Source organism: Lissotriton helveticus, chromosome 2_1, assembly GCF_964261635.1.
Source record: "Lissotriton helveticus chromosome 2_1, aLisHel1.1, whole genome shotgun sequence".
Taxonomy (NCBI): Eukaryota; Metazoa; Chordata; class Amphibia; order Caudata; family Salamandridae; genus Lissotriton; species Lissotriton helveticus.
Genome location: NC_136059.1, coordinates 731,982,980 through 732,000,212, shown reverse-complemented (window position 1 = coordinate 732,000,212; position 17,233 = coordinate 731,982,980). Strand labels below are relative to the sequence as shown.

Below are 17,233 nucleotides of genomic sequence, written 5' to 3'. Positions count from 1 at the left end.
CATAAATCGTTTTATGCTATGGTTCAATATTTAAAGGCCCATCTACCAATAGTAAGAAGACCTCTCTAATTTAAACAATGTCGGCCACGAAGATCAGTGGGGAGAATGGTGCAGCTCATCAGTTGTCTACCCTGATCGTTAATCTAAGCCTTATCCCTGCCAGCACTGACATTTCCAATCAGTCAAACTATGCAACCTGGCCAAAGTATTTCCCATCCCAAAGCCTCCAATGCCTCCATGCCAGACACCTTTGCAACCCTCATGTACTAGCCCTCTGATTCATTGTCACCTCTACTGGCGTAACGAAACTTGAAGGGGCCCCCCTGCAAGGTACTTGGAGGGGCCTTCTCTGCACTCAATCTGGAGCACTGTGCTGAGGGGGGCCCCCCTGCACCACGGGGGCTGCCGGGGCCAGTGTTATGCCACTGCCAGATGCCATCCACAGAATCTATTGGTGTTCTATGTAAGGATACACCTTCTTGTCTGCCATTTCCTGCTTGACATTTCATCCAGCAACATCCTAGAGCAGGAAATAGGGGACAGAAATGCCATCGGCGGCCCCCCTCATTAGGGCAGATGAGCGGAGCCCCCTGCTGCCAGTGCAGTGTAGAAAAAATGAAGAATTAAACAGTCATAAAATGAATTACTGTTTAATTTTTCATTGCTCCCAGCCCGAGCAGTGTTTGGAGGCGGGCTGCTGCTGACTGGCAGGGGAGTGGTGCTCACGCTACCAGTTCACACTTGCGACGACCAGCCTGACTTGCGCAGGGCAAACCTCTCCACCTAACTGTCTCAGACAGTTGAGTGGAGAGCAGGGACAGGTCTCCTGTGCCTGCTGGAGCTTCAAGGCAGCCAGCTGCAGACAATCCTGGCTATGCTGTCTTGCTGCTCAACCTGCAGCATAAGAGCAGCATTGGGCTTTGCAGAAGGGGGTTGTCTGAGGCTCTATGAGGTGTGCCTTCGAGCAGACTGAGGAAGAAAGAAGAAAATGTGGAACGAATCACAGGTAAGTACTTTTTTTTTAATGATCCCTTTGTCCCCTTCACCGGGGTTTGTCTTTCGACCCCCACACCCCTCCAGCGTTGAGCGTCACTGGCCACAACTGAGAAATGCAGTAGTGCAACAAAACCTCAGGGGGACCCATTCCCTTACTGCTTTCTGCTCCTGGGTGTTTTATTTGTTTTCAACTGGGCAGCCCAAGGGGCCCCCTATATGGTGAGCCATGTTGAGGCCCCCGCACAGAGGGGGCTGCGGGGGCCTCTTTTACACCGCTGGAGTACGCATTTGTCTCACCTCCCATTCACCATGTTCTGCAACAAAGGTTTCTGGGTGGGACCTTCGTTCAGAAGTTAATGGCAGTAGGACAGGTTGCACCCTCGTGCAAAACATTGGTAGGAGCTGTGGATGCCAGTCAGGGCTGTTTTAAACTAAGCATCATGTGGTTGTAGGAAAATCTGAAAACTATGCCTGCTACCCATGTGATGGAATTTACACATCTGTGCAAACGTGATTCACAACTTGCATATCCCTAGGTCTTATAACTCTTGGGAAGCCAACTGGACCACATAAAGCTCATTCATTTATATTTTATATGTTGTTATTCAAATATAGAATTGGAACCTTTAGTCTATAAGAAGTCACATCTTTAGTTGTTTAGTTCCATCAAGTATGTAGTTTCTTGTTAACAAGTATTGGAATTTGAGGCATATGTGGAGAGTTACTCAGAACAAGTGTCTGACACCGCTTCTGTGCGGTTTTGGAACCATATTAGAAAACTTCCAAAAACTGCATGATGGTTTTCGTTTACACAGAGCTAATAATTGCAGACGTTGCCTCATGGAATCCGGGAAATAAAGCTAGTAGTTTGATACTTGAAGTTCTTGATTCCATTGTTATGCTTTTGTATGCATAAGAAAATTGTGTGTGTTTGATTTTGTTTTTCAATTGTTTTCATCCCTAACTTGGCTGGATGTAGTAACGATTGTATTCAGCTATTGTTTTGCACAATTATGTTACTTTTTGAAAGGTATTTATGCCAAAACATAAAATAAAGATGAGTAAACAGAGTTACAATTGGAATATGTGCAAATAAAGCAATTTAAAATGAGAGTTTTTCTAAATATTGATTAGTTTAAGGAACGTTTTCTCCCAAAGAACGTCTGTTAAACAGCAAAACATATAAGCATGATATTAAGGAATGTTTCTTATATTTGACTCATGTGGCCACTCTTACAAATTGCAAGATTAGATAATCATTTATCCAAAAGATAGCATTGGAGCTTTGATTTAATACATTAATTTCACAAACTAACTTGTAGAGGTACCATGCATAAGAGGGCTCTTACAATTGGTACAATGAAAGACATTAATGGCCCTGAAACTGATGGCATCGATCTTGATACATGTTAGCTGTTGATCTCCATCTTTATAATAATATATTGAGCCAAGTCAGGATACAAATCAATGTAATATTACGCAGTCCATTTTGAAAAAACCAGTGCTGGTGCATCCTCAACCCACAGTTATGATAAACAAGTGAATGATAGTCTGAGAGCAGCAAAGGCTAGTGGGAATAGGCAGAGAGCGGGCATGAAGTCAGAGCTGAGAAAACAGGAGAGCTGTTCCTAAGCCATACAGCTGGCCTTGAAAAGCAAATGATAAGACCACAACATCTTTGCTTTCAGTATGAGAAACCCTGAGAACATGGCAATCCGCACAAGGCAATGTAAAGGTGGGTTTATATGTGCTCTTCTCTGTACTCATGGAATACCAGTAGTGGAAGGCCAGTGGGCATCGGTAAAGTTAGAACACAAATTTGAAGAAAGAAGTGATCATTTGCATAAACATTCAGGGATTTGGTATATCCATGCGTAAAAGAAGGCAACTAAACAAACTAGAGATCGAGAATTGAAAAAGTGGCAAATATAATACTACATATTTTGGTCACCTTATCCGTAGAGTTGTACTGTACAGTGTATGGTACCTAAAATATATTAGCTATACTACTGATCATAATAATACTTTCGGCACAAGTTCCTTATTGACCCCCAGGAAATTCAATTTTTTCACTATGGCCATGCCTCACCGACTTTAAATAAACAAGTATTATCCATATTTGATTCTCTCACAATAATAATCACAAATATAGATAATTGTATTTTCTGTTAATATTACAACTACTGCTGGACCCTAAAGGATTGAAGGCCGATCCTTTTTTTAAAAATAAAAAGTACAATAATACCTATCTCTAATAATAATCTATTTAAACATACTATTGTAAATATAATATGTTTTAGTTGACTGTGTATATGGTGGAATGCTAACATTAGTACATCCAATATGGTGACCATAAGACAGTCGTTTTTCATTTTCATAGCGTTTCTTTTCAAAGACCGGTATCGTATATGGGCAATATGTTTCATAACCAGTCCTTTCCCTGACAACAATATCTTTCATCAGTTCTAAATAAATTGTCATGTTAAAAAATGTAAATACCTATAAATTATAATTTGATAATTCAGACATGATATGTATTCATACACAGATGGTAGCCATATCCTACATCACACCGTTAGCCCTCTTTCTATTATAATCATCAATATTGCTTGAGAATTCTCAAGGAACATGCCCTAGACCAGAGGTCTTCAAACTTTTGTAGGCTGAGCCCCCACATCTAACCCTTTTTACACGTCGAGCCCCCCCACCACCTTCTGACAAAAATGTTCTGGAAGCTGGTACTCTGCATCATTGATGGCCATTCCCTCCTGCAGAGCCCAGGTCATATAGGGCAAATAATATTAAATAAAGTAAGAGTGTTTAGTAAACTAAAGTTTTTGTAGTGCGTGTGCATAATATAAGTTCAAACAAAAAAGTCTTCAAGAAAAAATTAGCACAAAAAATTACATTGGTGCTTTCTTTTTCACATAAACCACAACATTTAGGATAGATTACACAGGAACGCATTCATTTTTTGTAAGCACAGGGTGATTAAGTGATTTGCCCAGAATCACAGGATGTTGAGCAAACACCATGAATTGGTTCCCCAGCTCCACGGTCATCGGCTCTGGCTGTTGCACCACATCCTTGCCCCTTAAAAAGATATCAGAAAAAGTGGTTCCACAAAACATGCTTTCAGACACAATTGAAAAATCTGTGATCTTGTGGAGTATGGCCAGGTGTTGCCATGCCAGTAGGAGGCCAACCACAGTTTTCCAAAAAGGACTAGGAGACATTTACATACACATGTGATATAAGTGATTCGAGAGGATATATACAGCTGTATTCTCTAGTAGCATCAAGAGTCAATTTGTTAGCCTAGACCTTATTTGCGCTGTTGCAAGGACACACAAATTGCATATATGTGTAGATGGCAATAGGCAAGCAAACTTAACATGGGCTTCCAGGGCTTTTCTTTTTACATTTTACAACTGAGTTGGTTTCACTGTTTTCTCAGAGTGCTCTGCATAATGACCGTATCTATACCTAGACCATTTTCCTTTTTTTAAGAATCATAAATATAATTGTTTTAAAAAAACAAACCTGAATTTATTGGCCATTAATTATTTGGTGCAAAAAACAAAACAAGGAATGAAATTTTACAAAAACAGATTTAATTGCTAACAGTAAGTATTAATTTATGTACTGAGCAGTATGAATAGGCCTCTCTATGGATACACTTTTTCGAAATACTAGGCACGCTCTTAGTGAAGTGTGTGCTATTCTCACAGTAATGTACAGCATGCACACAAATGATATAATTCCTATATTAGGCAATTGAACTTGGTAGTTTACTTTTCACCTGTGGCCTTGGAAAAAAATCACTGTACTATATCAAATTAATGAAACACGTGCTGGCTACACAACATACCAAAGGATCTTCCAATATTATATGTAATAACTCTACAGAATAACACGTTTGCAACAAGAAATGCAAAATATGTGAATGAAAGCAGATTTTAAAAACGGAAAGAAGTGGAGCATTTTTCTGACATGCCAGCTCAATGTATCATGAGTAACTCATCTAGATGTAAATAGTGACAAACTATTGGAACTGCTCTTTCATGCTGGGCCTGCAGGTTTAATAAAGTAAAGCAGCATCAGCATAAGCCAAAGAATAACCAGTGAACTATGGGCATTAGCAAACATTCCCACCATAATCAGCCTGCAGCCAGTATTGACACCTCCAAATTAAATGATGTATATATTACATATAAGACACGGGCAGCCTAACATTAAAAAAACATTTTAAAAAATGGCATACGAAAGATAAGAGGAACCAGAGTCATAAATGTTTATGCATTCCTTCTCGCTGTCCCCAGGAGACGGTTCTTCTAGTTGGTTTAACCATATTCAACCAGGAGACAGTCCAGTGATGGAATCTAGAATTTAGGGGCATATTACCAACAACTAGCGATATTTATCGCTAAATGGGCTTAGAGAGTTTTTTTTATCGCCAAGCATCGCCGGATATTATCGCAGAGATAACGTGCTATTAGCAACGTTTATCTCTAAAGCGATAAAATATCCGGCGATAGCGGCGAAATGGGTGAATATCACTGAGAATACAGCGATATTCACGCATTAACGGCAATAGGGTCTTAGCCATAATATCCATCTCCCATTGGATATAATGGCTAAGAACTGGTCTAAGCAGGCGTTAGCTTTTGGAAATATTCGCTCAAACTGAATAGTGTCTAAACTGATTTAATCATCTTTAGGTTTCTTGCTCAATCCGAGAAGGTCACCTCCCCCATTACTGTATAACCTTAGGTTGATTGGACATAACTCTACGCCTTTGTCTAAATTATATTTTTTTTATAGTGATTTCACCATGCGGTGGCAAGAGTACAACATGGTAAAAGTATCTTTTTCTTGCTTTGAATCATGATCGACCTTATTCCTGCAAGTGGGTGCCATTCCTCATGTGCAAGTGTCAACTGAATATTAGATTTTTGCATTGGCCCGAATTTGAGCACCGGCTAGGCAGGAATAGGGCCATCCTAATGAAGAGCAGGAGCCCCACACTTTTGTGGTTGACAATTCATTGAGAAATATAAACGGTTCTTGAACTCGTTCTTGTACTAAAATAAATCACTTTAAAGTGTACATCTATCACATCACAATTATTAAATTATTTTCCCAATGCATTAAGGGAGAACTTGTTCATAAGGGGGCTCTTAATCACAACAAGTCATATCTGAAAATTAAAAGGAATCAAATCCCATAGCATTTTTAAACCTGATTAACAATCCAAAACAATATAAAACATTGAAAAGTTTGCACTGATAATTTGAAGATATGGCCGAAATTCAAACTGTATGGGCCTTAAATTGTGCAGTTAAACAAACACCACGATTAGAAACAACACCATCCATAATGGTGATAAATGCATTTTTCACCTTTGGTCTTGCATAGCAGGGGTAGGCTGCCTTTGACCAGACCCTTTGCCCAACCACCCTCTGCAATCTAACCCTTGCTGCATACAGCAGAGGGTCCCTATCTGAATCTACTGCAGTGGAATGTACTTTTAGTAAAAAAATGTAGGACCTCATTTACTAATTTTTGGTGTAGGGCAGCGCCGCAAGCCTTCCTGCCACGCTGCCTTATGTGAATAGACAAGGACAGGAAAACACCATATCTATGAGATATGGTCCATTTCTGTCCTCTTTCACGGCCTGGTGCACAAATGGCTGCCATACGCAACAGAGGCATCCTTGTGCAATGGTGCAAGTGTGTTTGCATTGAAATCAGGTTGTTTTTGTGGAGAAATATGAACCTTCCTTCACAAGAACAACCCTTACACCACCCCTTGGGGTGGTGTAGGCTTCAGACGCATTCTCAGGTTACAACATGTAGTAAATCTGGCAATGTGTCAAATGTGCTGGGTTTTACATGGGACACCAACAGTAACTCCCATGGCCTGCCTCCCCATCACAGAGTGAGGCAACGCAGCGACTTGCAATGTGTTGCCTCACACTATATTTACAAGGCCATGAAAAGCCATGCTGTGTGGCTTTACATGACCTCGTAGATATGGGTAAGCCCCTTAATATTTAAAGACACTTTGGCCTGAGAGCCAGGGAGTGCTGACTCTGCCCCCTTATATGTTTGTTTCTTTAAAAAAAACATTTTTTACAGAATGCAAGGACTAAACCCCACATCCTGTACTCGCAGCCGCTATAAAAATGTCTCTGTTTTTGAGAGCTAATCAGAGCAAACAGGACCGCAGACCCAACCTTAGATCTGCAGACCTAAAATGGGCACAAGAGATGAAGTTCTCTTGTCCAATGAAATGTCATTATAGTTTATTTTAGATTCAGGTCGATGGACAGTTTACAAACGAACTATCTGGATATCAACAACGTTTAACCCCTAGAAAGAAGACCGCCTGCCACATTATTTTAATGATCATTTCTCGAAAGCCACTGAAGTTGCTTGCAAAAAACCTGGCAGAGGCACTTTTCTAACTAACAGACTAGTTGCATGCTAAGTTTGGTGTAATTTTGTTCAGCGAGCAAAGTTTTCTTTTTAAATTAATTTGGCAACATGGCTTTTTTACCTGTCACTTGCCATGCTAATACAAACCAAGAACATTTTTTATTTGAAATTTCATACATATTTATCTAACAACACCAAAATTATTATAGCTTTTCAAAGAACTCTTTGTCATTTCCATAACTACACAATCGCTATCGCAGACTCTTTTATTCAAGCATAGGTACATACATATGTCTATGAAAATCAGGCCCTTTGGCATTGAGTATGTTTATGAAGTTTTGTAACCTAGAACTGATAGTTATAACTTTCTTGTAGTTTAACCTAAATATGTTCTAGCAAGCCTTCATCACTGCATCATCCCAAACAAAGGCAAAGATCCACTTATGGAAATGCTGCACTTCGAGCTCCGGTATTTAATCCAGCTTTCCCAAAACATGGAAGACATTGAACATGTATGAGTAATGGTCAATGTTTGCAGCCCCAAAATAATTACTACTGTCTGTGTGCCGCTCAGGTCAGTCTAAGTGTCAAATCCATTACGGATTGTTTTTAGTAGGTCTGGGAGAAAGTTGAATTATGCCAGAGTAATCTCAGGAATTACGCACTACTCTTGTGACAGGGCTTCATAGACAGCCTCACTGCACATCTGCACTCAGCAGACATGCCGCTGGCACACTAACGTTAAGCCATCTGTGCATGTCCGCACCCGGACAGCTCCCAGCGCCAGACCCCTGCCCATTTCCAGTCCAACACATCCCCCCTATTAAGATAAACATGGGAAGAGCTTCTAGTACTCAATACTTCAGGTGCTTACAAGGAGCGTTGGCGATAGGCAGCTAAATTTAGCACCAGCGCAAGTGGAAATGCAGGGGTGCGCCGCATTCTTGTAAATACGACGCATCTCTGCATTTTCAGAATGGCGGAGCGCGGCGTTAGCAATTTCAGCTTAACGCTGCACTCTGCCTTTCTCTTGTAAATATGCCCCTCTGTCTTTAGAATGGACACAGTTGCTAAAAGGGGTGAAGGTCTGGCAGTAATATATCGCAATCAGCTCCTCACCTCTTTTTCCGCTATGTCCCCAAATCTCAAGTGCGAAGCACTCTCATTTCAAGTGGTGCTAACTAAGAGCCCCACATTCAGTGACCTGCTACTGTACCTTCCCCAAGGCTCGAGAACCACCTTCACTCAGGCCATCAGCCCTAAACATGAATATAGTCTAAATTCTGCAGACATTGCGATTCATGGAGACTTCAATTTTTACTTAGAGATTCCTACAGACAGACACTCTGAAATATTTATTGACTTTATGGCTAGTAGATACCCTGACACACCTGGTGGGCCACTTGTTGAATTGCATTTTCACCAACAATCCTTTTCTTTAATTTACCGCCTCACTGCTGTTGAGTTGGTCAGACCACAGAGCAGTTATATTTGAACTTGGTATACCGTGTAATCTACCTGCAACACTTCACAGCCCTCCACAAACAGTTGAGCCTGGCACAGCATTGAGAAATCTCAATTTAATTTAACTCTCTCTAGCTCAAAGCCTATTGTTTCTAATGATCTAGACTCAGCCATATCAGATTACTCTACGTTGTTAGGGTCTGGGATTGGTCGCTCCACACTCTGCTGCCGCTCCTGCCTGCCTGCCGCCTCCTGACCTCGCTCTCCGCTGCTCCTTCCCGCCGACCCCGCTGATCGCCGCTGGATTTCCCGCCGCTGCCTCCCTGCTCCCCCGGGATCCCATTTGCCGCCCCGCTCCCGCCACCCAGCTGCTCCTCCCTCCCGGCTCCTTACTTATGACACCCCCTGAGCGACCGCGCAGCGGACGCGCACAGCGGGAGCACCGACAGATCGTCCGAAGGTGCGCCAAAGGTAAGCCCGTCCGTGCCTGGACCGCGCCCAGTGCCAGGACCCCTGGCCCCTGACGACGTCAGCCCCCACGACGGACCTATGACGCCGCAACTCTCATCGCACTCAATGCCGGCCGGAACCACGCCTGCTTCCGAGCCACCCCGAGACGCACCCACGGACCCTTCACGACCCTCAGAGGCACCCTCATATACAGACCCCCGGGACCACGCACACAATTCAGCGAAGACATCACAGACTTCATCAGCCCGCACGCCCTCTCCTCCGCTGACTACATCCTCCTCGGAGACCTCAACTTTCACCTGGAGAACAACAAGGACCGCAACACCGCCGCCCTGCTGGACAACCTCGCCAACCTCGGACTCAAGCAACTGGTCAACACCCCCACCCACTACGCCGGCCATACGCTTGATCCCGTCTTCTCATCTAGCAAGCACATCACCTTCAGCCACTCCACCGGACTCCACTGGACCGACCACAGCTGCGTCCACTTCAGCTTCAGAAGAACCACAACCCACCACCACCCGCTTCAGATTCCCCACAGAAGCTGGAGTAAGATCACCTGCGAGCAGCTCACCACATCTCTCAGCCAGAACCCACCCGCCAGCACAACGGACCCCAACGAAGCAGCCTGGGACTTCACACAGTGGCTGACCGCCTGCGCTGACGACCTCGCACCACTGAAGAACCCTCCCAGCAGACCCAGAAGCAAGAAGGCATCCTGGTTCACCGATGAACTCAAGGACTCCAAGAAGACCTGCCGCACCCTCGAGAAAGCCTGGCTCCTCGACCGGACCACCGACAACATGACCGCCCTCAAACACGCTACCCACAAGCACCACCAGCTTATCCGCACCACCAAGAAGAAATCCCTGAAGGAACGACTGGACAACAACACCCACAACAGCAAGGAACTCTTCAGCATCGTCAAGGAGTTCTCCAACCCCAGCACCGGCAACAACGACATCACTCCGTCACAAGACCTCTGCGACTCGCTCGCCTCGTTCTTCCACCGCAAGATCGCCGACATCCACAACAGCTTCGGCGCACCATCCACGCACCCAACCACAGAACCAATGCACCCCAGCGCCACCCTCCGCACCTGGACCACGGTGACCACCGAAGACACTGCCCGCACGATGAACACCATCCACTCCGGATCACCGATCGACCCCTGCCCACACCACGTCCTCAACAAGGCCGACTCCACCATGGCACCCCATCTCCGGAACATCATCAACACCTCCTTCAACACCGCCACCTTCCCGGAGAGCTGGAAGCACGCCGAGCTCAGCGCCCTCCTGAAGAAACCAACAGCGGACCCCACCGACCTCAAAAACTTCCGCCCCATCTCGCTCCTCCCTTTTCCTGCTAAAGTCATCGAGAAGATCGTCAACAGACAGCTGGCCGCCTTCCTCGAGATGAACGGATCCCTCGACCCCTCGCAGTCCGGCTTCAGAGCCAACCACAGCACCGAGACCGCCCTCATCGCAGCCACCGACGACATCCGGACCCTGCTCGACAAGGGGGAAACAGTGTCCCTCATCCTCCTGGACCTCTCCGCTGCTTTCGACACTGTCTGCCACCGCACCCTAGTCCAGCACCTCAGCAATATCGGTATCCAAGAGAAGGCACTGGAGTGGATCATCTCGTTCCTCGCCAGAAGAACACAAAGAGTCCGCCTCCCCCCGTTTCGCTCCAAGGCCACAGAAGTCATCTGCGGCGTTCTGCAAGGATCTTCACTCAGCCCCACCCCGTTCCAACGTCTACATGAGACCTCTTGCAGCCATTGCACGCCAGCACAACCTCAACATCATCTCCTACGCCGACGACACCCAGCTGATCCTCTCCCTCACCAGAGACCCCAACACCGCCAGAACCTGCCTACACGAAGGGATGAAAGACGTCGCCGAGTGGATGAAGGACAGCCGCCTCAAACTGAACTCGGACAAGACGGAAGTCCTCATCCTGGGATCTTCGCCCTCCGCCTGGGACGACTCCTGGTGGCCCCCAGCCCTGGGCACCGCACCCAAGCCAACCGACCACGCACACAACCTGGGCTTCATCCTGGACTCCTCCCTCTCGATGACCAGACAAGTCAACGCCGTCTCCTCATCGTGCTTCAACACCCTGCGTATGCTTTGCAAGATCTTCCGCTGGATCCCGACCGAGACCAGGAAGACAGTCACCCAGGCACTCGTCACCAGCCGACTGGACTACGGAAACGCCCTCTACGCCGGAACCACAGCCAAGCTACAGAAAAGACTCCAGCGCATCCAGAACTCCTCCGCCCGACTCATCCTGTATGTCCCCCGACGCAGCCACATCTCCAGCCACCTGAGGAACCTGCACTGGCTCCCCGTCGACAAGAGGATCACGTTCCGGCTCCTCACCCAGGCACACAAGTCTCTCCACGACCTGGGCCCCAAGTACCTCAACGACCGCATGACCTTCTACACGCCCACCTGCCAGCTACGGTCCACCAGCCTCGCCCTCGCAGCCGTACCACGCATCCGAAGAGCCACCGCCGGAGGAAGATCCTTCTCTTACCTGGCGGCCGAGACATGGAACTCCCTCCCCATCCACATTCGGCTGACCCAGGACCATCTCACCTTCAGGAGACAACTCAAGACCTGGCTGTTCGAGCAGTAGCATACCCCTTCCCCAAGCGCCTTGAGACCTTCCCGGGTGAGTAGTGCGCTATACAAATGGTATGATTGATTGATTGATTGATCAGCTTGCTCCTGAAGAACTCACATTAATCAAAGAAATACTACATCAGAACCTTGGTTCTTAGACAAATTTAGAGCCTGGAAACAACTTTGCCATAGACAGGAGTGTAGATGGACAAAGAAGTATGATTCTTTAGAAAGAGTCACCTACAAACAAACCATTAAGGACCAAAAACCCTGATCTTAAAGGAAAATAACTTGTACTTCACACACAAGATTGAAACATGTAAAAATGAATCTAAAGAATTATTCACAACAGTTAAGTAACTTGCAAATGTTCGTGATAAAAATAACACTAACAGAAATCAAGACTTTAGTAACACTCTGGCAGGCTTATTTCAGGCTAAAGTGGAGGATAGTTATAAAATGTTTGCCGCCAATCATCATCCGGCCATAGAGGCTCAAGACATTAAGCCTCCTCCCAATAGCTCAGATATTCTGTACTCCTTCTCCCGGCTTACTGCCCAGCACGAATTATGCCTAGCCTACTCCACTAAACCGGGCTCCCCATTGAAAAATCATACTGTTAGCCCGTGAGATAACATGTTCTTATCTTGTCAACATCTTTAACGTAATGTTTAGCTCTGGCTACTTTCCCAAAGAATGGAAAAGAGCATCCATTCTTCCATTATTAAAAAAGTCCAATCATTTCCCTCAGGATTCAAGTAGCTATCGACCTATCTCATGCCTTTCATTTCTGGCTAAAATAGTAGAAAAGGCCATTTATTTGGAACTGGTTTCTTTTATAAATTCTACCACCTAATTGATCCCACACAATTTGAATTTAGGCGGGAGCACAGCACTGAATTGGCCATGATTGTTCCTTCTGAAGATTTCTTGCAAGTAGGTTACTGGATGAGAAATAGCTGCCTCAAATTAAACTCAGGAAAAACAGAGGTCCTCCTTTTCGGCAATGATGTCTCTTTATGGGTCCCCTGTTGGTGGCCACAAGAACTGGGCGCTTTGCCAACTCCGGTTAGGAAAGCCAGGAAGCTGGGGATTCTTTTTGACATCAAATGGTCTCCCTTTCATCCCTCTGATATTCAAAAATCTGTGGCCACTGCTCTTGTCTTACACAAATTGGATTACTGCAAAGCTCTTTGCTTGAACATGCAGCAAAGACTCAACAAACTTCAGATTTTATGGCATGCAGCAGCTCGCCTGTTTTGGAGCTTCCTAGGCACCAGTCAGCCTCACAGTCCTTAGTTAAACTGCACAGGCTGGCTATAAGGAAGCTTATCGAGTATAAAACCCTCTGCATTGCTTTTAAAGTTTTGCACATTTCTGGCCCTGACTATCCAAAAGGCAAGTTTATCTGGTACACTCCTTCCAGGGCGCTGCGCTCTTCTACAGCCAAGAGCATAGTCGTTTGGAAGTTCAGACGGTCTGCATAGGGCGGCAGAAGCTTCAGAACCTGCACTGCCATATATGGACCAACCTTTCTTTGCATCTGAAAGAAACTACAAGTCTTCTTCCCTTCAGAAAAGCATAAAAAATGTGGTTGTTCTGCTAATAACTCTGACCCTTTCTGTTAAACGTTCACGCTTTAGCAACACCTAGACGCGCCCGGGAAATCGAGCGCTTTATAAAAATACATAACATACCATGTGAAATTACAGAAATTATGCAATTATTGAATAAGTAATTGTAATTTAGGGCACAGATCCTACCGCAAAGTCAAAGGAGCGATGAACTAAGAGAGAGCAAGTGGCTGTTGGTTATTGCTCTTCGTGTTCTACAGCATTTACAGCCAGATTCATCATTGTAAAATCGGCTCGCAAAGGGCCAGAATCTGAGAATCCGGCCCTTTGTGAGCGCTATTTTTGCATTTGGGATTCATCATCCCAAATGCAAAAATCGCTGTTACAGAAAGCGCAAAATTGCGAAGAATCACATTTAAGGAATCTCAATTAGAGATTCCTTAAATGCAATTCATGAACCTTTTAAAAATTGCGAATTCGCAATTTCTGGCCGCTATTTACCGCGAAGTCTGACTTCGTGGTAAATAGCGAAAACTTAGAAAAATGCACTTAAGTGCATTTTTCTAAGTTGTTTGTTAAACACACACATGTCCTTTGGACATGTGTGTGCGCAACATCAGGCTACATTTACATTTCAGGGGTGCTACAGGGTGTCCTTTGGACACCCCTGGCACCCTTGAAATCGCATCCTTATTTGCGATTAGCAATTTTCTAATCGCAAATAAGGAAGCTGTAGAAATCGCAATTTTATTTGCGATTTCTACATGAATCCCGTTTTGCGAGTCTTTAATAGCGATTCCTTAATAATCGCTATAAAGGACTCGCAAAACGGGACATTGATGAATCTGGCCGTTAGTGCTATTTTCTTAACTCAAAATGCATCTTGGGACCTATTTTGGATGTAAGGGTGCATTTTGCATTAAGAAAATAGAGCTACAAGCTGGGTTATGCCTCTGAGACAATTATGCATAATTATGAGTAATTTTGTGATAATTACAAATAATTATGCTAGAGAGAATTACGTCGGTTATGCCTACCCCTTGGGGCATATTTATGAAAATAGTGGCACAGGGCAGCACAGCAAGGCACCATGCTGCATTGCTCTGCATCACAAAAAAAGGAGCAGGAATACACTGTGTCTAAGAAATATTATAGCAACCCAAAAAGATAATGAACAGAATGCTGAGCATTTTCTAACATTCACAGGCAGTCACAGATCTGGGTTAAAACAATCATTTTTTTGTTCATCCTGCCACCCCAGTTTTGAACCAGCCATATGCACATCAGTTTTGACCCTGCTCCCCATGGGAACAGGACAGCCCAAACTTCCAGGCCACTTCGTCCCTGGACCAGAAAACAAACATCCTAGGACCTGTTCATGAACTTTTAGTGTTGCTTGAGTCACCCCAAGTAGGTAGGGTATGCCCAGACGTGGGTCCTGTGCTTAGTATGAAATTGTATTCAAGCTAGCCTGGTTGATTAGGGCTGACACCCGAAACTGGTCCCAGGATGCTTGTTTCCTGTCCCGGAAGCCCTGGCCTGGCAGTTCGGGCTGGACTGTTCCCATGGGGAGCAGGGTCAAGACTGAATTGCATATGGCTGGGCCGAAACTGGAATGGCATAATGAGCAAAAAACACAATGGAGTTAGGCCCAGATCTCTATACAGGGGGAGAATGTTAAGCATTCTGTCAGGGTTGTTTTTGTGCGGAAAGGTGCACCCTCCTGCACAATAACAATACTTTGAGGCGTTTTTCCTCTTTTTATGTGTGCTGCAGTATGCCGGACATATAGAAAAAGGAAAAACCGAGGAGTAATAAAAACATTTCTCACTGTTATGCCTCACATGGGGAGGAGTATCTTTTTGGCTCATTCCCAGGTGTGCCAGGTTTGTTAAATCTAGGAATGCATCAAAAACCATGAGATTTGTGTGGCAACACCCACTGCGACGCCCATGGAGCGCCTTCCTTGAGCAGAGTAAGGCAACGCAGTGCTTTGAGCTACGTTGCCTTACTTCAGATTTATGAAGCCGTTCAAAGCCACCCAATGTGACTTTGCATGGCTTCATAAATCTGACTAAGAAGCTTGCGTCACACAGTCGTTTTTAGGAACTTTACAGTATGCTGGTATTTGACAGAGAAACAACTATGGGGCATATTAGCAAGGGGAAGTATCGCCGCTTTTTCGGTGAATTGTGCCGAGAAAGCGGCGATACTTCTAGAGCCCTATCCACAAGGGCATTTTAATGCCTGGCTCAAGCCCACTGCATGTCGGCGACAAACATCGCTAATGACATGCAAAGTGGGCGTTCCCACGTCCAACCACATGTAAAATGTGGTTGGAGGTGGGAACACCCTATTACCAAGGCAGGCGTTGGGAGAGGCAGACCTGCGATAAACTCGTTTATCGCAGGTCTCCCAACGCCTGCTCTGACCAGGTGTTAGGGCATTGATAACATGGGGGTGTGGATCATAAAGCTGAATCCACCCCCCCATATTATCAATGCACACATTAGCGCATGAAAACAATGTTTGTTTTCATGCGCTAATGTGCCATATTGCCGACTATCGCCGGATTTTATTTCGCCTACGTGAGGCGATAGCCGGCGATATGAAGATGTGCGACGTGCGTTTATTAACGCACTTCTAGGTAATATGCCCCTATGTTCATAGAAAAAAAAGAAAAGGCAAATGTCCTGGGACTGTACCTTCTCTGAATAGGGATGATGCCCAGGATTCCAACATTTTCTGGTTGATCCTCAGGAGGCAAGTGCTTTAAATTATTTAGAAGATTTAGCTGATAATGGTTAACAATAAATGTAATTACTTCCTTCTGTCAAATGAGAATGCAGAGTGTTAAACATTCGAATATGTCCTTGGATGCAACACTCTGTAAAATGTTTTTTTTTTACTTTCAGGTGCCGTTTGCAAATGTATCACTATTTTGTTCCTTGTTTTGGCATTTTGCCTTTATAAACCCCCACCAGAGAAGACTCCACCACCCGGAGAGGACAACACATTTATTGCTACTGTTTCTACCTGAAGCCTCATAAAAGTGTTGAAGACTTAACAGTATGAAAATAAATATTAAAGTACAACAAATATCATTTGTCTTTGTATGATTGTCAGATGTTGACTGCCTTCTTACTTCTGCATAAACTCATTTTCATCTAAAGAATTAATCATGAAATGGGAACACTGTCCACTCACCAGCTAGGAAGCTATTGCTAACTAGGTTTATGATATGATGCTCTGGGGAAGTATCGAGCTAAACAGAGCTCAGTCGAATTACATTTGTATAGACGTCCATGAAGCCATGGATGGCAAATATTACATCCTGGCATGTCCCTACCAACTGTCAGTCACAGATCTGGGTTGAACCCATCATCGTTCTTTAGTTTACTTTGCCACCCCAGTTCAGACCCAGCTATATGTAAATCAGTCTTAACCATGCGCCTCATGGGAACTGTCCAGACCGAACTGCCAAGCCTGGTCTTCCCAGGACCAGAAACCACCCTGGGAACCATTTCGGGACGACAGGCTAGCTTGAATCCAGTGGCAAAGTGAGCAAGGGGCCCACGTCTGCACATACCCAGCGAACTTAAGGGAAACAAAGCAAACACAAGGAGATATAATGTAATGTAAGGGATTTTT

The 17,233-nt window shown here is 44.7% G+C and overlaps 1 protein-coding gene across 2 annotated transcripts in view; it reads left to right on the top strand.

Annotated features, from left to right (window-relative positions):
- Positions 1 to 16,681, top strand: part of SLCO4C1 (solute carrier organic anion transporter family member 4C1) — a 662,960-nt gene extending 646,279 nt beyond the window's left edge. For both annotated transcript variants that reach the window (XM_078675442.1, XM_078675443.1), the window contains one exon: positions 16,498 to 16,681. In XM_078675442.1, coding sequence (XP_078531568.1) covers positions 16,498 to 16,622 — 125 coding nt within the window. In that variant the 3' untranslated portion in view covers positions 16,623 to 16,681. The remainder of the gene's footprint in view (positions 1 to 16,497) is intronic.
- The last annotated feature ends 552 nt before the right edge of the window (positions 16,682 to 17,233 follow it).